The following is a 22,636-nucleotide window of genomic DNA, read 5'->3' on the forward strand; positions in this document are numbered from 1 at the left end:
AATTATGTAGTGACATATTTTTTAAAAAAAGTTCTACAGCAGAAATTTTTTACTTTGTTAATAATTGCATTTATCACTATACACCTTCATTAGCTACGAGTACTTATTCTTCTAAGCAAAAACTACAAATAAATAATAATAGTATTCCATTATTTTTTAACTTTATTTGTTTTTTTTTCTTTTGCAATCTATCGTTTGAGACTTTATTCTCAAGATATTTATATATACATGTATATTTGTAAATGTATAATATGCAGAAGTTAAAAAATATATTTATTAATCGAGAATTAAAAATACAACCACTAAATCCAACTCAATTAGAACAACCCACTACCGTTAGTGCTAATTATTACACTATATGGGAGAACTAATATTAACAAATTAAAATAAGCTTGACAATGTTTTATTGATCAATTTTAAATAGTCCACACTGAATATAATATCCCTTAATCCTTGACAATCCAGAACTGTTTCCGTGACGAACGTTCATTGTCATTATAATTTAGAACTTCTTTTTCTTGTGGCAAATTGTATTATTGCATTCATGAACTCTTCAGACGAAAATCGTTTTTTTAATTCATTGCATTCATTGCGAACAGCTTTATATGTGGAATCAACTTCATTTATACGTAACAGTTGTTTTGATACTCTAACTGATTCTGGTGGAAGTTCAGAAAATTGTCTAATTTTGGGCCATGCAATACTATCCAATTCTTCAGATTTAAAAATTTTTGACACAAAGCCAAAATGGTATGCTTCACTAGCCGTCATTTTTTCTGAGCACAGCAACATCTCTGATGCTTTAGATCGACCCAATAGATGTGGAAATAAATAAGAAGAAGCAGCTTCTGGTACAATACCCAATTGCGTAAATGGTGTTAGAAAATAAGCCTTGAAATATTGTATATAATTAAATTTAATTTAGACTGCATTAAATGAACTTACATTCTCTGTACACCAAGCAATATCACATAACCCAGTCAACGTAGCACCTATGCCAATACTTGGACCATTAACTAGTGCTATTATAATCTTGGGACAATCTATTACAGCACTCAACATATCCGCAAGATTTTTCGTAGTTTTGGTAACATGCTCATCTACATCGGTTATATCTGGACTTTGCGACAGATCATTACCTGAAGAAAAATAATCTCCAGTACCTGTGACAACAATCGTCGTCAAAGTTTCATCATTTGCCGCTTGCCGAAAGATTCGTCCAATTGCTGAATACGCATTTTGATTGAGACTATTTTTCTTTCTTGGGTTATTGAATTTTATAATCAAAATTTTGTCCTGCTTTTCCACAAGAACTTCAGCACAACCTTCGTACATTTTGCTAAATTTGAACTATTATCATAATCTTAAAACACTGGCAATATATGTATTCAAAGTTCAATATAAAAACAGAGAATTTATGATAAACATATTCTCTTTTATTTTCAAAAAAAAAAAAAAACATTAATAGAAATAAAAAAATAATAAGGGGATGGGTTGCCAAGCCTAAAATTTAATTTATTCTGTTATTCACACTATAAGGGTGTGATTGTACCCAACAGACGACAAATATCATTTGGAATATTTTTGTCAACTCAACAACACGAAAAATAATTTAGATAGAAATTTACAGAAAGAGTTTATTTTGGAACAGCAAAGAACTACAACAAAAATTAAATTTATATTATTTTAATTAATTGAATTTTTGGCTGACCATACAGCTGTTTAGAGTATTGCCAAATACCCATCATCAGTGGTCTTGGAAATAATTCTCGTGTTTAATTATTTGTAAATAATTTTTTGAGACTGCAAGTACCTGAGATTGAACTCGTGCCCTGCCAAATTTAAAGCTGAGCGCTTAGAAACCAACTGACCCAAAGACGTACTTGACTTTTATGTTTGCACATTTCTCTGGAGTTTTTTTACTTTGCTGTGAAAGTTTTATTAACAAATTCACTTGTTGTGTTTATATTAGAACGAAATTATAAACCAGCTGTAGAATAATTGAATTAATTAATTATATTTTTATTTTTTAATTGTTAAATTTCAATAGTATTCTGTTTGTGGAGGCATTACTTATTGCATGATTTGTTCTTTCTTATGTATAGAACCTAATCTAGGAACGTAAAATTGAGAAAGACATGCTAATGTTACTTAACGAGTCGCATTGGTTAGACCAATATATTATATTGACCAAAAATATCATATAATTTATAAACGCTTATTGGTCATTTAAATGAAAATAAAAACATTATAATTTTTTATTTATATTTAAAACAAATTATTTTATTAAGTTATTTTCCAATATTTCGACTATCTTCGATAGTCATTTTCAGGGAAACTAACGAAATATGCAATGTAAAAGTTATAGCGGAAAAAACAATAAATACAATAATAATAATAACTACAAAAACAAAAAGAAAATACAAATTATAAAATACATAAACAATATCCTGTGTCATTTGTTTATAATATTTCTATAAACCTGAGCACAGTTGTCTGCATCCGTTATATAATTTAATCTTTTACTATTTGGAGTTTTAAATATTGAAAGCATTTCCAGAAAGTCCCTTTTATAATAATACAATGATAGTAAATTTCTATCATAATAAATTTTTTTAAACCAAATTAAATAATATATGTTGAAGAGAATAAAACAATACATTTTAAGTGTGTGTTGTTGGGCCAAAAACACACAAGATTTAATGTGAGCATAATTATTTAATTAATTATTAAATAATTAACAATTAATTATAGTTAATAATTAATTATTTGTGTAATACAATGTTTCTTTTGGTCTCATTTACGCAGTTTTGCTCATTAAGGCTGCTAATTTACCATATAAAAAGCTTTTATATAAATAAGCTTATTATAAATAAATCAACTCATTTAAGGTAAAAAATGTGGAGTATAACCCTTAAAAACAAATTTCCCACAAGGGAAATCATCAAAGTTTAAAATATTTGTCATACATTATATATGTAATATATAAACATGCAAAAGTTAAGCTGTAAACAAACATATCGAAAAAGTAAGTATAAAATAAAGCATTTGTTTTTATTAATTGAATATTTAAAATATATATATTTGATATAATATATCGATTCTATATTCATTTTTTCATGTGATATACTATTAAATGAAATTTATTTATTTCACGAGAATTGAGAAACTCAATGGCAAAAAGAAGTACGTACTAGTATTTAATAAAGTTTGTTATTTTCATAAAATAAATATGCAATAAATATTTAAAAATTGATAATTAAATTTAGATAAAAGTAATGCTAATTATTGTTTATTAATAATTATTAATTTTTGTCAAATGCATTGCATGTTGTTTTCTGTGTGCATCTATTGCTTTATTCATGTTGTAAACAATTTTACAAGCATTATATATTAAATTATTTGCATTTTTTGCTTTTCCATATTGAATTTTTTCTGAATATTTTCTGCTAACAATACAAAACTTTATATACAACTGAAATGTTAACAAAGGAAAGCTTTCGTAGAACTTCCTGACTTATAAAAGCTACTTCACATACATAAATCAGGTCATGCCAATAAAGTTTTTTTAAATGTATATTATTTTCTTATATTATATTATTTTATTAATAAACAAATGTCAAATGATAATAAAGTCTGTTTAATACTTTTATTAAGTATATTCAATCTTCAAATTTGCAACAATAATTGCATATAATTTATTGTTATTGACGTTTACTTTATATATGAATGGAGCGAATTGTGCTCTATTACGCTCGAAATAGAGATAATGAAAATTGAATCAATTTTGAGTGCTACCGTGAATGCAGTATTAAACAAAAAATTACAAATTAGTTGTGATCTGTGAATAAATGGTTCATATCTGTGATTTTCTACATGATTACTTTATTAATATATATTTGAGATTAATATTCGCAGGTAATCGTAACTGCAAAAGTTTGTTCGTTCGCAAACGTTCGCTTTGGTGTGGAGCTACCTTAAGTTATTTACCTTTTTTTTAAATGTATAGTATTTATTATAATAAATCTTTCGGATTGGACGCATTACATATGCATACATAAATTCAAATGTTATTGTGAATATTGGTAAAATTAACGTTACTGCTTCTTACTTACAGTTTTGTAATAGAATTTGACAATTTTATTGTGAATATTCTCTGCACAGAAAGATGAAGCATTTCGTTTGATTCTGTCATATTCAGCAGGTGAGCAGCCGTAGAGGATTGAGATTACCCAAATAAAATTTTTAATATATATTTAGTTTTCATTGAAGGTTGAAAAAATGTTGGTTAAACAACTCGTGAAACAAGGACTTTTGTTCAGAAATGGTAAGTTTCTTTTGAAAATCTGTGTACAATCTTTAAATATTTTAACCTCAATTACATAACTCACTTCTGCAAAATGTTGTCTATGTCTAAATTATTTTTATTATTGCTATAATCAATTTATTAATATAATTATATTTTAGCTGCCGCCATTACGCGTGCTGCATATCACGATGGTGGACTTAAACCTTCGACTATGAATGATTTGCCAATTCCTTCCGGAGACTGGCAGGAGCAGTACTCTCGTCAAAACTCCAAGTACAATGCAGTGTTGATACTAGGTGTTTTGACTTTAGTTGGTACCATAAGTATCGTAAGTATATTATTGTATTTATTTGTATTTAACATTAATTTCCTAATATAATAAAATTTTCTTATTTTCATGTTTTTTCTTATATATACAAAGGCTAAGACTTCAGGTCTTATTGAACTTAACTACGCACCACCAAAGTCATTGGATTAAATAGATTTGAATTTTGCATATTAACAACACATTAAGTGATTTAATATAAATAAATTGTATGTATTAAGTGTAAGATGCAGAAAAAAATGTTCGTTAAGAAAATAAACAAATAAATTGATTTCCAATTATGAAATTTTTTTATGTTGCATCAAGACAATAAGAATTTTAAGAACTGAATATGAACAAATCAATTAAATGGAAAGGAGTCAGAGATTTAAATTAATTAATACTTTAAATTTTATGTTTAATTAATCAACTATAAACAATTGTGGTTGAATATGAGCCTAAATATCTAAAAGTATGGTAACTTTCAAAAATCGATTATTTTATATATTGTTTCTAACGTTCAGTTTATGTTATTATTAAAGCTTTGACGTGCAGCAGCCGGTACTACGACCAGAAGAGTTCTGTACCAAATTCACTATTGATTTCACAAAGCCAAGCTTTTTGAACAAAGTCCAGAACTAAATCTAGGGAAAAGTGCTTAATATATTTTGGTGACAGAAATTCCATATGAAACAAGTTTCTTGTGTGCGTTATTAAACCTGAACAGTCACGAATAATATGCATAGTAGTTTCCTCATTTTCGAGCATAATCTACATTCCGAATTAGCAGATAACCGTAGTTTATGAAGGTAATATTTCAGATCATAATGACCTATCATGAAACCCGTTAACAACTTCAGTTTATGTTAGATTATACTTGGATTATTGGCTAATCCGGTCAAATTTATTTTTTACCAAATTAATTTATAATAATTAAATAATTAAACCTTAACCTTGTGTTCTACACAATTGAACACTTAACATCAAGCATTTTAAGAGCAAAACATAGTAAGTCAAGACATTATGTGGCGATTCCAAAAATTTTACGAATATCACATTTAATTAAGCCTGCAGAGATATTGAAATCTTATTAAATACAAATCCAGTCTGTGATTAGCTAACATCAACGAAAACGAAGTTGAAATTATACAAACGAATCCATCCAGGTAGCTGTGAAAGATAGCGTACGTGCAAAATCCGGATTTGTCCCTTGGTAAAGGCATACTTTTATTTAGAACAATAATTGTAAATAAGGTAACAAACAGTATAGAATTATTATGCTATCACTAACATGTCATTCATTGTGCTATAATCCTTTTCATTTTTAAAATTTAGATATCCGACAGCAGGTCTTCGTATTTAGTTATAGAAACCTAATATGTAACCATCAGAGAAAATATACACGGAGTGTTCTACTTTGTACTTAGCCGAATCACAAAGTAGTATACTGAATTTTAAATATATATATATTTAAATATATATATATTAAAAATTGCAGTTATAGAAGTAATAAATATGCATTTTTAAAATTTTTCTAGTTATAGAGTTTTTACTTATATATTACTTTATAAACTATTACGTACTTAATAGACAGGTCCATCATCTAAATTATCGTCCTCTTCATTGTATGCTTCTCCATTATCAAAATAACTATTTCCATAGTCGTTTTCATCATCCATTTCTTCATCTGCAGCAACCTCCTAAAAACGTAAAAAAAATTTATAAACATATATAAAAAATCGAAACATGATTACCTCTTCATCTTCCACTTCTGATTCAGAGTTAGCTTTGTCTAACAAATCTTTATCACCTTCAGTACGCTCTTTTTCTTCGAGTAATTTTAGACGATCTTCAATATTTTCTGTTTTTAGTTTTTTAGTTGGTACATTTTTGTCAGCAGAAGCTATACGTCTTTTTCCCGTAAGATGTAATTCAGGTGGCAATAATTGCCAATTAAAATCTGGTTTTGTTTTCATTTTGGAATCCTCAAGTGCTGCCTATATGTGTCAGAAATCTTGTATTAATTTTAATTAATTACAGATTGCCTACATACCACCAGCTGATCCACCTGTCGTTGCATGTTCAGTTTTGTGTTTACTTTTGGTAATAAAAAGTAAGGTGAATCACGCATGTGATTTAGAAAGTCTTCCTTCCACAATATTTGATAACTTTGCGCAGATGTTATCTAAATAAATATATATTTCTCAGTAATGGGATAAATATTTATTACGCATATATTTACTTCCATTGTCACTGGCTTCGATAGTAGTTGTGGATATGTTGGTGGTGGAGCAGTTTGAATAGGCATTTCTGTACCAATACCCATTTTATTTATTTGGTCCTGGGTTAATGTACCAGTTTTGCCACCACGTCCTCTACCAGCCATAATATTTTGGTGATAAATCAAATTTTGAAATTTTAGCTACAACGTTTTTATTGCAAGGCACTAGTCAAATTTGAAACGTCAAAAAACTTCTAAACACCGCAATTAGTATTGCCAGTCTCAAAAATTTTGATTTTTTTATACAAAATATTTTTGTTTTTTTAATTTTTACTGGTGTTATTACATTATTAATTTACCACATAAAAACTGAAACTGTTATCTTTAGAAATAAAAAGCACTCTTACGAAATAAAGTATAAAGTAAACCGAAATAAATAAATAAACCGATGTTTGTAATATAAATAACTTTTTATAAAAATTAAAATATAATTAAATACCTAACACATTTTTATTTAAAAAAGTATTTTTAATTTATTATTGTTAAATTAACAACCGAAGCCCGGTAATAATTAAAAAACGTATCGAATATTGGTCGTAATAACAATTTATTCAAAGTATTTTTGTTGATTTAAATAAAATTTATTAATTTTAAAACATATCTCTTAATATGTATTTATTTCGTTTTATTATAAACTAGAAATAAATATTTGTGCATGTATGTATAATTTTATCCTATATATTAACAATAACATTTAGTTATATTAATACATTAATGGCAGATTTATAAAAATTATTTTTAATGTGTTTAAACGTCTAGTTATAGATATCATAATAATATTGGACTTGTTATTATTAAATCTCAACCAAGCACAATACAAACACGTATAAATGCCTATTAAATTTTCAAAATGGGTAGTATTATTCATAAAAAGCGATAAATAATAATCTCGCATTGAAAAAAATTACATATATGATTTTTATGACTAATAAAATTTTATTTTACATTTCGATAATTAGTGTAATTTATTCAAGCAGTATTTTTCAATTTTTTAAGTAGTAATTATCATAACAATACTATAGTTTTCATTACAAAAAGCTGATTATTTATTATTACAAAAATTATATTTTACAATTTTAAAAAAACAATTTTATTAGTAAAACTAATTTTGAAATATTTATTTAAAAATATATTGCAGGTCACATGTATTTGCAGTAAACATACAGTGTTCGCTCAAAAACGTGAACATTGGCATACATGGATTACGTGAACACAATTTTCTCTACATTAACTACTCTAAGACATGGAAGTTCTTAAATGTAAACAAATATTTGGGACTTGATTAGTTCACACTTTCGTTTGAGCACTGTATTTAATATACATAATATTTATTAATTTTTGATATACTTTAAAACTTATTGGAAAAATTATGGTAAAGCTTTTAATATTGTCAAGTAGTTTTTCATTCAGATCTTTTGATTCATTTTGTTACAAAATCAAGTAAAATTACAATCTGATTTCATACGAGAATCCGATGGTATGCTACAATAAACTATTATTTCGAGATAAAAATATTTAAAATAATATGGATATTATTTAGTCACATTAATTATTCGATAGCAAGAAAATACATTAAGTAGTCTATATGTACTTGAAGTACAATTCAAGTGATTAAAAAGAATATTAGAAAGGTTCTGTTTAGAAATTGATGTCATAGTACAATAAAATTTAAACCATCAATTTATTTAAAAACAGAATAAATTCGTAATTACTAATTACTTATCAATATCATTAGTGGTTGAAGTTGGCTCATATTCACCAGTTGGAGTAATACCAACTTTTTCCATTAGTTCTGACAGTTTTTGTGCTTTGCGATCTTCATTATGTGCTATCACCGTACACAGATGTTCCGTAAGCAATTCCTTTTTTTCTGCAGCATTATGTAAATCAATTTTAGATTTTAAAAATTGAGCCTCAATTTTTATATACTGCTTTCTGTAGTATTTAACAAAAAAAAAAACCAATTAAATAAAATATTTTTATATATAACGGCGACTCACTCAACATTAGCAAAATGTATACATGCATTGTCAATTTGTTTACGTAGTATTGCAACATCCACAGCTAAATCATTATCGAGTTTTGAGAGCTCACTTTTGATTTCTTCTATTTTTTTAGTTTCTGCAGCAGTTTTTTGTGAACTAATATACATATAAATATTAATAAATTAACAATGTAATCAATTTTAAAACATTTAAATATATATATATACTGACTGTTGTTCTATAGCTTTTCTTAGTAGTTCCTTTTTCTGATTATTTTGTTCTTGAATTAATTTTCTATGAGATTCAAAATCTTTTAATGACACTCCTTTGAATGCTGACTCCACAACAAGAGGAGGTGTTGTTTCAGAACAATTTTCAACTGCGTTGGATGTTGACGTTATCACATTTTCATCAGGCAAATCATTCGGATGAGATGCAGACTCACTTTTAACACCATTTAGTGCTTCTCTTTTATGTAGAGCAGCTACAGACTTTATTATAGGATAGAACATGTTATCCTTAGAGATTTTGGGCATTGCAGAAATATTATCTGTGTCATCTTCCACATTGTTTATGTTGACAACATCCTCATTTTGTTCGATTTCTGCATCATTTCTTGTTAAAGTAGTTTTCTTGTAAGCTTGCTGTTGTTTTTTAGTTGTAATAGTGGGCTTAGTAACCTTATCTGGCATTCGACGTATGCCGGTGTGCGGTCCACGAAATGCTTGCTTTACTAATAAATAATAATAATAATGAGCATAAATTAATTTTTAATCAAAATTATCTACTACTCACATCCGTCATTCTTATTTAATTTTTTGCCAGATACTTTATTTATTTCATCCTGGCTAAAACCATTAAACTTTTCTGACATTTTATCAGTTTAATATTTGCATAAAATAATTGCAAAATATTTTATAAAATTAATTAAAACAAATAAAAACTAAATAAAAACAAAACAAATTATAGCAAATATAAACACCGTCCGCTCGTCTGTCTGTATATGTTCTTGTTGTAAATGTCAACACATCATCAAATACTTCGCGTTGCCAACTTGTTTGTAACAGCAATAACAAAAATAATAACATGGCTGAAATTAGATAAAAAGGGTAATAATTTAATATTACTAGTATGATAATATATAAGATTTTGTTTCCTCATTTTTTAAAAAAATAATTACTCTAGCAACTGCTGAAGTCATATTATTGTAAACATAATAGTTGAAAGTATCTGAAATTGAAATAAAATTATTTTATCTATCACTGTTTACATAAAATTAATCAATAAATTGATAAGTAAATCATTTGAATAGTATGTGAATTGTGCGATCAAGGGAAATTAAGATTAGAAAATGATGTCTCTTATTTCATAAGTTTTTAAGTGCTGATTCTATATCAAAAGGAAAACATTTTATTTGATTTGTATAAACGTGTATTATTGATTGCTTAAAGTCTATTCACATAGCACATTGCAATTGTAATTTTTTTCGTTCGGATCTTTTGATTAACTTTGTTACAATATTAAATGAAATTACAAATCGCTTTCGTATGAGAATTCGACAATCAAAGTTGAAATTAAATTATAATTTGTGTAAAATGAAGTTTCAATAAAATTTGAAATTCACTACATTACGATTCTCTGATGATATATTGCAAATATTGTTGATAAACAAGCAAAGCAAAACAAAATATACAGCGATGTTCAGAACTTTCATTTACATGTATAACATAAACGAATAAGAGAAAATAAATTAGCATAAAAGTATAATCTGCTATGAAATATGTTTTTACAATTCATTTTTCCAAATCAAATTTATAAATTTTATAAAGAGGTTTTTCGAACAGTAGTGAACTATAACAACAAAAATTTTATTTTTTATATTATTTTAAGTAATTGAATTTTTGGCTGACCATACAGCTGTTTCGAGTATTGCCAAATACCCATTATCAGTGGTCTTGAAAATAATTCTTGTATTTAATTATTCGTAAATAATTATTTTTTGAGACTAAATTTTATAAAGCGATTTAATATATTCAGTTAAAAGTTCTATAAGTTTGTAAGATTGGTGAAAAATTTCCTGGATGAATCAAGATCCATGAAGCATAGTTACCAGAATAACTATAAAAGACTTAAAGAGCTAAAGAGTTAAAATAGTTGCACAGAATAACTATTAAGAAAAACTAAATCAACATAAAATTATAATTTACATATTCAGATATGTTTTTGCAGTCCATTTTTCCAACTCTTGTTAATAACTTTTATAAAGCAAATTAATTAACAAATTCGCTTTATATATATAATATATTCCATTGCATGGACTCCTCTCTTAGGTGGAATATTGTTTCAAATATATTTTATTGTATTCAATATACAATAAATTTAATTTATTTTTAGCCGGAACAAACGATAGTTGACAAATCCTCGATAGTTTTAGAGGATTTTCAAGATAATAGACAGAAGAGAAATGGGGAATGCGCATATATTGAAAACTTATTTAATTTTGTTTATACAATATTCGTACTATTCAATAGTAACAGTAACAATAACGTTTTGTACTCCATTTCATTATATTAAAATTACCCAGCGTTTACATTGACTAGACTTTAGCAGAAATTTTTCTCACACTCTTACTTGTTTACTAATACACAGAAATTTTTGTTTGCAAAAAAATTTAATGTATTACGTATTTATATTTGAACATAAAAATCTTGTCATAATTAAGTCAATGTAAACACCCAGTTATAAATTCATTATTTACATATTTTTCGCTTATGTAGGCGCATGACAAGATTTCGAAGATAAATTGTTTCTCGTAATTTAAAACATTATAATTAATTTTCAGTGAACCCAAAATTTATATTAGCAGAAAATTTAAATAAAAATAAAATTATTTAAAAAAAATAATATGAACACCCTATTTATTGACTATTTATTCAATAAATAGAGAATTTATTCAAGACCATGTCCCCATTTATTTCAATCCATATCAATAATAATAATTAAAGAAAAAATATATTTCAAATAAAATTATATAATTTACTAACAGATACACTTGATCAAATATTAACATAAGAATACATTTGTAAAAATATATTTTTTTAATATAAAGTATAAATATAACATACAAAATTTGTAAAAATATATGTATATATATTATTTTAATGGTGTTATATTTAATTCTTTACGTAAATCGTCTGTATTTTGCTCCCAACGTTCCTCCCAAAATATTGGCATTAATGGTTTCATTTTTTTGCCATTTTCTACAGCCCATGGTAAATAACGATTGACGTATTCTTTTCGTTGCCTTTAACAATTATTTTTTTAATCATAATAAATATTATATATTTTTTAATATATTTTGTACTTACTTGGGCCTTAAACGCATTGCTCCGAAAACTGCCCCAGCATAGCACATTGGTAAATTGTTATTTAAAGCTTCTATCCATTTTACTGTCACTTCGCCTAACATATTTGTGGGCATATCTAATATCGCGTGTACCAAATCGTGGCATTCTCGATATCGTGTCATTACATAGGCTAATTCTGGATTATTAATAAAACGAACTTCCATTCGTGAATCTGGCGTTACATTCTATAAAAATTTATTGTTTAATATTTTCGTACTGTATTATTCATATAGAATGCTTCTTTACGTTATGATCCAAAAATTTTACATAGGCATATCCAAATTTATTTTCTGGTAGGGAACGTAATTTATCAAGATCAACGGTTTTTGTATTGATGCGTGGTCGTAATGTGAGTATTCTTTGACCCTCCTCATTGGACTTCATTTCTTGTAAAATGTTTTCTAATGCAAATCCTCCAGTTGTTTCTCCAAGACAAGCAATCATATCGTGCCTGATATATTATACATAATGATGTAAGGTAAATATAATTTTTTAAAACCATTTTGAGACCTTTCACATGGACTATATATTTCAATAGTCATTTATTTCATTTAATAGTTACCTTCTAGGATCTAAAATGGCGGCAAGCGAAGATCCAGTACATAGTATAAATTTTTGAAGTGGTGTTAACTCAATTCGATTTTTCATAAATTCTTTGGTGAAGTCATCCCATAGTTCTGGATTATTGTCCTGCGATATATCATCCTCATTTGAAACGTTATCTGCTTTTGTATTCGCTGATGTTGTTGAGTGACACTTGCGAATCATACAAGTTCTAATTATATTCTGAGGTTTTATTGTTCTGAACATTCTACACAACAGACAAAAAAGTGAAAGATTAAAACTAATGTATTCAAATATTACAAAAGAATGACGATAAAGTTCTAATAGTTTCAAGACATAATATTTTAATATAATAAACCAAACATCAACAATTTAAACAAACTTCAGTGGATGTGACCTTAGCATATTCGTTCGTAATCCCATATTCGTTCCTAAGATCGTTCCTAATCTTAATCGTGAATTAAGAACAGTCTAATTACTTAATTAGTCTAAAGTAAATTTCATTTTTTTTATATCAACATTTAATGAATGTAAAATTCGTGTTCGACAAAGTTCTGAATCCAGACCAGAAGTATATTTCAATAGAGGTAAAATTTGCTTTGAATGCCAATGTTGAAGATATCATGAATTAAGAGCAGGTTAATCAATGCTAATTTTTTCTTGAATTCCAATGTTTGAGAACTCGTGAATCAAGAGCAGCTAAATATTAGAATACCAACGTTTCAAAGGTCTTTAATAAACAGCAGCTGAATTTTCTGATCATCGTTAAATTTGTCCTGAATCCTAATTTTTGAGAAGTCAAGATAAAATAAATCAAAACCAACTTAATCATCTATTTAACGTAGAACGTATCATGTGTCCCAACGTTTAAGATGTTGTGAATAAAGAATAGCTTAACTTCTATTCGAAGTGTATTTCATCACATGCTTTAAGAACAGACGACATCCCCATTCAAGGAGAAGGGAACCAATCTGACAAGTCTATAAACTTGGCACAAACTTAGGGACATACCTAATTTTAAAATATGATGAAGATAATAATTTTAAAAGTTCAGTTAGAGAAGAGCTTCAAACATTTTGAACCTTCTCCTATTTAATGATAGGCACTAACACATGAGGTGCAGTACAATTTCTTTCGAATTCGCCAAGCCACAACCTTTACAAAACTCTTTAGAAGGTAGACCAAGATTTATTACATATCTTCCTTGTACTCGGTAATTAATCAGTTTTGTAATTCCGATATTGTAATACGGAGTTTCTTCCAGTTTAGTTGAGGCAGAATTAGGTAAGTTTTGTGCTTTAACAAGAATCTTCTGATAACCTGATACGATTTTTCTTAGAAACATTAGGTATTAATATATTATTACCAGTTTAGTCAATAATATAGGTGTCCAATGACACCTATTAGGTGGCGAACGACAAGAAATACCAATAACAGAAAAGTGAATTTTAGAAAGCTTTACAGTTGTCTGATTTATTTCGAACTAAAAGAGAAGCAGCTGTAACACCTAACAGGTATTTAATTGCAGGTTGACTGCCCGAGAAGATTGCAATATTCATATAAACATTTATGGCTCAGGACCTACTTTACTGCATAGTAAATGCAGCATATTTTACTGCTGCCCGAGAAGACTGCGATATTCATATAAACATATATGGCTCAGGACCTACTTTACTGCATAGTGAATGGTCAGTACTCCTACTTGGTTATTTAGTTAAGATCGAATTTATTAGAAAAGATTCCACTGACTCTGTCATTCGGGATAGAGTAGCCCTTGAATTCAGTTATTTATTTAGTATCAGCAATCTGAACCAGACTTGGGTATAAACACGTTTAATCGACACAACTAGAAGATGGTAAATCTGATACAGTATACTGGCATACCCTTTATCCGTTCTGGACAAGTGGTTTATAGCGTTAAGACTGCTTGTACTGATAATTCGGAAAATGCTTATTTTTTAGTATTGCCATGTTTTTTTTATGGGAATGCAAAAAATCTCTTGGTGAACTATCTTACACGTCTGAAACTACTGTCTTCAATTATATTTAAAAGATATATTTTGGAATAACTTTGATAGAAAATAACAAATGCGTGAAAACAGCAATGAAGATGCGTGAATAGAGTTTCGTAAAATGTTAGTTCAAAGCAAGTTTTTTATATTTTATATTGATATTATCAATTTAACTGAACTCCTTTATGATAATTAAGATTGGGACAATAATAATTATTTTCCTAATTTCTTGCCAAGCCAAAACACAGTTAAGTTGTCTATGATGATCATCTATATGATGCACATCTATAGAAAATGTGCATTCCACTTCTGGAAATCAATCTAAACCTATTTTTTATGAAATCATGTCTATTAATAGATGATTGAGGGCAATCTAAATAATAATAGATTGTTTGTCTATTTTTAAAAGTTTAGCCTACAATATAATAATTACTTTCCTAACTACTTGCCAATATAAAGTACAGTTAAGATGTCTTATACGATGATCATTTACTATAAATGATGTACATCTAAAGAAGATCTGCATTCTAATTCTGGAAATTAATTTAAACCAATATCTTCTATAGATATGATGCACATCTATAGAAGATGTGCATTCTACTTCTAGAAATCAATTTAAAGCTATTCTTATGAAATTATGTCTATTAATAGACTATTGAGGGCAATATAAATAATAATAGACTGTTTGTCTATTTTTAATAGTTTAGCCAGTAATATAATAATTACTTTCTCTCTTTAAAATAGTTTTAATTTTCATTGCTAAAAATAGTATTGAAGTTAGCAGATGTACATATTATAGTCATAAAATTTTATTTTGTAAATAAGATAAATTTTTTGAAGGTGTTTGAATCGTCATATTGTGTACAAAAAAAAAGTTACGTCATAAATTACTTTATTAGTTAATTTTCGCTGTATTATTTGGCGTATCTTCACAGTTTAATTCATAATTACATAGACTATAAATTCTGAAATTTGTTGTTAATTTTTATTAGAAAGAAGAAGCTATAATCACTGAAACAGCGGAGAGTAAAAACACAATAAAAGTTGAGATAAATGACGTTGCTTGCTACAATGTTGGAGGTGGCCTCCGTAAAGCAAATTATAAGGTTCACGCTTTTACACATAAGTACAAATCACTTGCCTACAACGCACAGACGAGTTATGAGCCCACATAGAAGAGAGTACCTGTTAGCCGATTGTTGGATCAATGTTTGGTTTTCAGGTGCTTCTCATGGCGCGTTTACGATGCTTCCACTTCGCGCAATGATTTTTTTGTTTGTTTTATGACTAAACATTTTTAGTATTTTTATTTTGGCTATTGAGTATGAAAATCTACAGATATTGAGTTCTCTCAAACCTTCCAGCATTCACAAAGTAATTAAATTATCTTTAAAATTATTTAACGGAAGAATCTTGAATCTGTACGTACAAATTCCGAAACAAGTTTTTGTTTTATTTATTTTGTAATAATTTTTTTTTTCTCAATAATGTGTAATGAGCTGAAAATTTTGATTTTTATTATTTTTCAATGTCTTCAATGGCGGTTTGGACTACGTTATCTTTTTGTTTTAACATAGATAATAGAAAATAAATTCGTTGAAACATTCAATAACAGAGTAAAATTTACAAAAAAAATTGTTTTTAGAAGGATTCGAATAGCATAGAAAAGACAAGTACAGCTTCTAATTTGACGGGCATGAGTTCTAAGTCTGGCACTAATTAATTAAACTAATTAATAAATTAGAATATTTGCTAAGACCACTGATGATGAGTACTTGACAATACTCGAAAAAGCGTTGTATGGTCAGCTAAATTTCAATGAATGAAACAAATTTTTGTCATTGTCTTTTCTTTGCTATTCGAATCCGTCTAACTTTTAAATAGTTTCTTTTCGTCGTAAAAACTCTTTTTTACACTCTCGGCAAGAAAAAATTAACATTAAAAAATATTTTTTTGTTAGTTTTCAACAAATAAAAAAATTGTTACTATTTTGTTTGCTTCAAGAATAATTAATAGTTAGGTACCAGGAACAGGTCATCTTATAAAACACGAACACTCACTTAGGAACTAAGTGGACTAATATTAAGACATTTACTGATTATAGTCATTCGGAATAGGTATACTTCCATTCTGGACCGAAAAACACAATAATGTTTAGGGCATTATCTGAATATAGATATTTCGGGCAGACTATCAAAACACTATGTCCTTTTGATGAAGTGCTTTGAATTTTAGGCAGTCTGACAATTAAGCTAATAATGGACAGTGAGAGATAGATGGACAAGGACAATAATATTGCTAGAAACACAGTATTCAATATTATTCAATATTATTTATTTAGCTCGAATTTTAAATAATCAAACTGAAAATAGAAAAATAGCAGAAATAGAAAAAAGCGAATATATGCTAGGGTGTTTGTCAGCGGTAAAAAAATCTTAAGAATATGCATAAGAACAGCATGGACAGTCATGCAGCTCTAAAATCTTTAACAAATTCTTCATTCCAATCAACGTTGGTCTGGAAATGCTTTCAACTTTTCAATACTCTAGCATCGAGAAACTCTGTTATTCGTAAAGCCCTTCTGCGGGGAGATAAATAGCTTTACAAAAAAACTCAATGTGTGAATGGGATAAACGAAGTCTACTTAAACACTGGAAAGCCCAAACAGGTATGTGACAGTCAAGAAGATTTATTGATACTAAACACGTCAAAGTTGCCGCAATTCTGAACCTTAGCAGAAACGACTCATTTGTAATTAATACACTCAATTATTACATGAAAAATATAGGTGTACTAGAAAGAGATAGCGGGATCTTAATAAATAAATAAATAGACTATTTATAAATCGTCTAGAATTGTTTTAGTTGAGCATTCAGGTGCACAATAGATCTTTTAGACCACGGCGTATTCATAGCCTATTATTTAATAATATTAATAAATAGGAGGACAATAGCACAGACAATTATGTCTGGTTTAGTGTTCATGTTAATGAAGATTTTAACATGTTTTTTTCCTGTCTTAGCCAGAGAAAACAGAAACCGACTGCACTGCTCCATTGAACTACTTTTGAATCAAAGCATCTGTTCCAGACAATTTAAAGGAGATCGAATTAATTTTTCTTTAGTCTATTTATGTCATTACTCAAAATGTCCTAAACATTGACAACCATATAATTGAATAAATATAAATACTTAAGTGTTGTGTTTAGCGAGAATAAGCTAACAATGACTACATTAAAAGATAGAGTACAAGCTGGGAATAAAGCTTATTATGGATTAGACTGACTAAATACAAGTAATAATATTCCGCAGAAAATAAAACTAAAAATGTAAGAAAAACATTGATTCGTCCAATTGTAACATATGGCTGCGAGACATGAAGATTAACTGAAACTGAAGGGAGTAAGATAACAGTGTTTGCAAGGAAAATACTCAGACAAATTTTCGGCCCCGTGAAAGAAAACGTGATGTAGCAAAAGAAGAGGGCGATCAAAAACACGATGGAAAGACAATGTTGAAGAAATTGGAGAACAAAAGCAAAAAACAGAGAAGAATAGAACGATGTTGTTAAATAGGCTTAGGTCCAACATGGACTGTATAGGTCCAACTGATGATGATGATGATGATGATATTTATATCATATACAGACATAAGTACAGATATATTGATTCGTATATAATTTATAAATCACTTAAAATATAATTTATTTACATTAAATTTTTTATCTTTAAAATTAATATTTTTTAACAAATATGTTAATGTTAATGTTAAAATAATTAATATATTATTTTATATTCTATAATTTAATAACAGAATTTTAGTTATATTAAGCATTTAGTATGTGATTTAGAACTTTCTTAAGCTTACTTATTGCTGTTATCTTATATACTTTCATTTTTAGCTCATAATTAAGTGAATCTATCTCAAAATTCTAAAAATATTGGTTAAATATTTGTAATGAAAATTAAAACAAAATTGTTTAAACTTATTAACAAATTTACTCTAACATATCTTTAAAAAATATTTGAACAAAAATTTATCAGCATTATAATAGTATATAAAAATTTTAGCAGAAACGTTTGTTTGAATAATACTGCATTATGATATATTTGTATGACGTACTGTTTGTGAGGTCAAGGCTGCAGTATGATCTGCAAAAAACGAGTATCTTATACGCTATACTCTCTAGATTTATCCACATAAAGCTGCGCTTTAACTTAACTTAGATTTTTTCTCCAAACCACAGTAAGATTTTCGGATCAGATGATTTAACGTTAATTTTTTACAATAGAGAGTTTGAATTTCTGTGAAAAAAAAAGATTATTAAGATACGAAACAGTAAAAAGAGTTTTTTAATTTAAAGTATTAATTTTTTTATTTTTTTATTTTATTTTTTTTTTTTCTTCCAAATAAAGACGGAGAAAATAAAAAAAGGAGAATGCGAGAAAGGCTGCCTAAGCCAAAAATATTTGTTTGGGAAAAGTTTCCTCAAGAAATGAAATTTGTATCTATTAATATAATAATTTTTTATTAACTATTAAGGTTTTAACTTAATTTTTGAACTTTTACTATTACTGTGAAAACGGGTATACGGCAGATTTTTAACTTAACAGTCCAAAATTAACGTAACACTATAGAAAAATCAAAAATGCCGAATTCAGCCTCGTACAGTGCGGTGAGAAAAAACAGTAACAGATGAAAATGCCGCACAGTCGCCGACTAACTGGGCCGAATTTCCATTTGAGAATCGCTGTTGAATCGCTATAAAAGTGACCTATTTCTGAAGCGGTTGGTGACTGGTGATTAAATGTGGATCACTTACGACAACGACAAGTGAACAAGATTGTAGTCGTGTCGCGGTGGGCCAGCAAAAACAGTGACCAAGCCTGGAAGGTTATGCTGTGGGTTTTTGTGGGATTGACAGTGAATCATTTACTATGAGCTGTGTAAGTTTCTTTTAAATTTTTAAGTTGTTCCATCAAAAATATTTTAAAGTCGATTTTAACTCAACAAACTCCTATAAGAAACGAAATCAAAAAACGCAAATGGGAATTGATCGGCCATACTCTGCATAGACTCGATCGTACCGAGTGGAAGATATTTGTTGCGGCCCTATGCTCTTCCTAGGAGTTAAAGGATTAAATATATATAATATTTGTTTTTTCAAAATATTAAGTCAATAGGAGAGAAATTATGTTCCATTATGTTCCGATAAAAGCTTCGGGAATTTGATTTGGAAGGTTTTATGCATCCACCTTTTAGTCCAGACCTGGCATCAAGTGATTACTATCTGTTTCTGTTCTTAGTGTACGGTTTTTGTAGTGAAAAATTCGCTGCAAAAGAGGCTTGTGAAAATCGACTGTCTTAAGTTTTTGCGAATGCGAAGGAGGACTTCGATCAGAGAAGTATAATGAAACTACGTTCAGAATGGCAACAAATTATTGAACGCGCATATGTTATTTGATTTAAATCGGATCGTTCTAATTATGGTAAAAAAGCTTTCAATTTCATGCAAAAATATTGGATTTTGTTTTTACTTCATCTATTACTATTAATAATGACCCTACCATTATTGTATACATTAAGACTGAAAAGTTTTCGGAAATTCTCATTTAAAATTCGCGCGCTGTATATTTTTCGATATTTTAAGTTTATGTAGTTTGGCAGCACTTTCCTTAATTACTATGCCAAAAATGAGCGCGATCTGTCAGACAGTTCGTTTACGGCAGCTGTTGAAACCAGTTCACCTCAGTAGTGCGTTGCGAAATGTCTTCGACGGTCGTACGACCGTCCTGAAAGGCTTTGTACCACTCATAAACTTGAGTTTTCGATAAAACTGATTCCCCATAAGCCTTTTGTAGCATTCGCAACGATTCTGCACACGAAATTTCGTTCGAAACACAAAATTTGATGCAAACTCTTTGTTCAATATTTTTTTCCATTGTTTTTTTCGCAACGCACTACTGAGGTGAACTGGTTTCAACAGCTGCCGTAAACGAACTGTCTGACAGATCGCGCTCATTTTTGGCATAGTAATTAAGGACAGTGCTGCCAAACTACATAAACTTAAAATATCGAAAAATATACAGCGCGCGAATTTTAAATGAGAATTTCCGAAAACTTTTCGGTCTTAATGTATTTGATTTATTTTTTTGAAACCGTCCCCACTCGTTGTTACAATATTTTCCTGAACTCAACACGGAAATAAACCTAATAAAGTATATATATATATATATTACAATATATACTAATATATATATAAATAGTAAGATGTCATTATTACTAGGGTTATCTAAAAGAGAGTGATAAAAGATACTTATACTGTCATTAAAGAATGTGTTAAGTACACGTGAAAAAATGTGATGTATCCAGAACCCAACACGGAAATAAACCTAATAAAGTATATATATATATATATTACAATATATACTAATATACATAAATAGTAAGATATTATTATTATAGTTTCTGAAAGAGAGTGATTAAAGATACTTATAATATCTTCAAAAAAGTATATGTAGAGTACACGTGAAGAAATGTGATGTATTTGCATTTTGGAATCTTTACTTTATTTTATTAAATCGTGTTTAATTAACATATTTTCTCATATAATTTTTATATTTAAATTTATTATAATGTTAAAAATAAATTAAGAAATAAAACTAAAATACAACTGTCGAAGGTGAATGCTCGTTTTACACCTAATTTTCGATACATACGGACACGTATTTACATACATATATCTTTTAAGAAGTCAAGTACTAAAGTCAAGTACCTGCAAAGTAAGTTTTTCGGCTACAATAGCATATGTTGAGACTTCTTAGTATTTATAATTTAATAAAAAATCCGTTAAAACAAATAAATCTGCTATTTTTATTAGATATAAGCAAAGATTGAAAGAATTTCTACGAATTTTACACTAAAGAGCATAAATTGTCGTAGATAAGCTTTATATTTAATTTAGTTATTAAGAAAATAAATTAATTAAGTTTTAAATAATTATTTTTCTGTGCTAATGTATTTATCTTATCTACAATATATACTTTCAATTGTTTTGTAAATAAATGAATAATGCATTATGAGCTTTACTGAAGCAAAATGTTTAAATATTCTACTAATATTATTTCAATTGAAGTTCTACGAACTTTAAATCAATCATTTTAGTTGATAAATGATAACTTCATTTTTTAGTTAATAATTAATTGATTTTTAATTGTTATTCACACTACAAAGTTAATCAGCATTATGATTATGATTATGAAATTGATTATGTTGAAATTTTTAAAGTTATGAAGTGTTTTTAAATAGTATAACATAAATAGTATAAAATAGTATATAATAGTATATAAATAGTATATAAATAGTATAAAATTTTTAATAATATTAAATAATAAATGAAAAAAATATTATTAATATTAATAAATAATATAATATTAAATAATATTAATTTTTAATAAAATGTTTTCATTCAATTTATAGTGGTCAGAACCTTAAAGGAGTTAAAGGCAATTTATTTTAATTTAATGGCCGTGTACGAGTTTGAGTCAATTGACGTAAAGTAAATTGAAATTTCCTAGGGATTTTTTGCACTGCACTTATGTAAATATTTATTTATTTATTTTTGCATTTATTTATTATTTTTGGTTAAAAGTTTTCAAATTTATTTATTTATCAATTAAACATCTTATTAAATTTTCACAATGGTAACACCTAATTTACCTAATTTTTATCTAATTTACACTACTCCAAATTCTGGTAAATAACAACATTCGCTG

At 27.7% G+C, this 22,636-nt stretch overlaps 5 protein-coding genes across 7 annotated transcripts; 1 reads left to right on the forward strand and 4 right to left on the reverse strand.

The window, feature by feature from the left end:
* Positions 1–387: 387 nt before the first annotated feature.
* LOC119668051 (enoyl-CoA delta isomerase 2-like) lies at positions 388–1,433 on the reverse strand. Its single transcript, XM_038077429.1, has 2 exons — positions 946–1,433; positions 388–891 (listed from the first exon to the last, which is right to left on the reverse strand). The coding sequence occupies exons 1-2, from the start codon at positions 1,333–1,335 to the stop codon at positions 496–498; spliced, it is 786 nt and encodes a 261-aa protein (XP_037933357.1). The 5' UTR covers positions 1,336–1,433; the 3' UTR covers positions 388–495.
* Positions 1,434–4,157: 2,724 nt separating this feature from the next.
* On the forward strand, positions 4,158–4,920 carry LOC119668061. 3 transcript variants are annotated; one of them, XM_038077441.1, is made up of 4 exons: positions 4,158–4,204; positions 4,273–4,327; positions 4,468–4,637; positions 4,731–4,920. In XM_038077441.1, the coding sequence occupies exons 2-4, from the start codon at positions 4,282–4,284 to the stop codon at positions 4,785–4,787; spliced, it is 273 nt and encodes a 90-aa protein (XP_037933369.1). In that variant the 5' UTR covers positions 4,158–4,204; positions 4,273–4,281; the 3' UTR covers positions 4,788–4,920. The 3 variants fall into 3 exon arrangements, with proteins under 3 accessions (XP_037933369.1, XP_037933368.1, XP_037933367.1); XM_038077440.1 differs by having other exon boundaries at positions 4,168–4,204; positions 4,261–4,327; XM_038077439.1 differs by lacking the exon at positions 4,158–4,204 and having other exon boundaries at positions 4,211–4,327.
* A 1,222-nt stretch (positions 4,921–6,142) lies between these two features.
* Positions 6,143–7,097, reverse strand: LOC119668055 (DNA-directed RNA polymerase III subunit RPC7-like). Its single transcript, XM_038077433.1, has 4 exons — positions 6,856–7,097; positions 6,667–6,798; positions 6,368–6,610; positions 6,143–6,313 (listed from the first exon to the last, which is right to left on the reverse strand). Exons 1-4 carry the CDS (start codon positions 6,997–6,999, stop codon positions 6,197–6,199), a joined length of 636 nt encoding a protein of 211 aa, XP_037933361.1. The 5' UTR covers positions 7,000–7,097; the 3' UTR covers positions 6,143–6,196.
* An 897-nt stretch (positions 7,098–7,994) lies between these two features.
* On the reverse strand, positions 7,995–9,938 carry LOC119668004 (RAB6-interacting golgin-like). The gene is made up of 4 exons (XM_038077364.1): positions 9,675–9,938; positions 9,111–9,612; positions 8,895–9,035; positions 7,995–8,829 (listed from the first exon to the last, which is right to left on the reverse strand). Exons 1-4 carry the CDS (start codon positions 9,751–9,753, stop codon positions 8,610–8,612), a joined length of 942 nt encoding a protein of 313 aa, XP_037933292.1. The 5' UTR covers positions 9,754–9,938; the 3' UTR covers positions 7,995–8,609.
* Positions 9,939–12,013: 2,075 nt separating this feature from the next.
* LOC119668005 (ubiquinone biosynthesis protein COQ4 homolog, mitochondrial-like) lies at positions 12,014–19,161 on the reverse strand. The gene is made up of 5 exons (XM_038077366.1): positions 18,984–19,161; positions 12,849–13,097; positions 12,533–12,737; positions 12,248–12,471; positions 12,014–12,183 (listed from the first exon to the last, which is right to left on the reverse strand). The coding sequence occupies exons 2-5, from the start codon at positions 13,094–13,096 to the stop codon at positions 12,033–12,035; spliced, it is 828 nt and encodes a 275-aa protein (XP_037933294.1). The 5' UTR covers position 13,097; positions 18,984–19,161; the 3' UTR covers positions 12,014–12,032.
* Positions 19,162–22,636: the final 3,475 nt, after the last annotated feature.

Source organism: Teleopsis dalmanni, chromosome 1 (genome assembly GCF_002237135.1).
Source record: "Teleopsis dalmanni isolate 2A chromosome 1, ASM223713v2, whole genome shotgun sequence".
NCBI lineage: Eukaryota > Metazoa > Arthropoda > Insecta > Diptera > Diopsidae > Teleopsis > Teleopsis dalmanni.

Excerpts from the sequence above, each read along its gene's own strand:
- LOC119668005 (XM_038077366.1), bottom strand. The coding sequence starts at position 13,096 with ATGTTCAGAACAATAAAACCTCAGAATATAATTAGAACTTGTATGATT. Across the intron at positions 12,738-12,848 it reads GCCATTTTAGATCCTAGAAG|GCACGATATGATTGCTTGTC; the intron begins GTAACTATTAAA and ends ATAATATATCAG. Across the intron at positions 12,472-12,532 it reads TAAAATTTTTGGATCATAAC|AATGTAACGCCAGATTCACG; the intron begins GTAAAGAAGCAT and ends AAATTTTTATAG.
- LOC119668055 (XM_038077433.1), bottom strand. The coding sequence starts at position 6,999 with ATGGCTGGTAGAGGACGTGGTGGCAAAACTGGTACATTAACCCAGGAC. Across the intron at positions 6,799-6,855 it reads CGAAGCCAGTGACAATGGAA|ATAACATCTGCGCAAAGTTA; the intron begins GTAAATATATGC and ends ATATTTATTTAG. Across the intron at positions 6,611-6,666 it reads GACAGGTGGATCAGCTGGTG|GCAGCACTTGAGGATTCCAA; the intron begins GTATGTAGGCAA and ends TGACACATATAG.
- LOC119668061 (XM_038077441.1), top strand. The coding sequence starts at position 4,282 with ATGTTGGTTAAACAACTCGTGAAACAAGGACTTTTGTTCAGAAATG. Across the intron at positions 4,328-4,467 it reads AGGACTTTTGTTCAGAAATG|CTGCCGCCATTACGCGTGCT; the intron begins GTAAGTTTCTTT and ends ATTATATTTTAG. Across the intron at positions 4,638-4,730 it reads TAGTTGGTACCATAAGTATC|GCTAAGACTTCAGGTCTTAT; the intron begins GTAAGTATATTA and ends ATATATACAAAG.
- LOC119668004 (XM_038077364.1), bottom strand. The coding sequence starts at position 9,753 with ATGTCAGAAAAGTTTAATGGTTTTAGCCAGGATGAAATAAATAAAGTA. Across the intron at positions 9,613-9,674 it reads ATTAAATAAGAATGACGGAT|TAAAGCAAGCATTTCGTGGA; the intron begins GTGAGTAGTAGA and ends ATTATTTATTAG. Across the intron at positions 8,830-8,894 it reads ATACATTTTGCTAATGTTGA|AAAGCAGTATATAAAAATTG; the intron begins GTGAGTCGCCGT and ends TAAATACTACAG.
- LOC119668051 (XM_038077429.1), bottom strand. The coding sequence starts at position 1,335 with ATGTACGAAGGTTGTGCTGAAGTTCTTGTGGAAAAGCAGGACAAAATT. Across the intron at positions 892-945 it reads TTGCTTGGTGTACAGAGAAT|GCTTATTTTCTAACACCATT; the intron begins GTAAGTTCATTT and ends CAATATTTCAAG.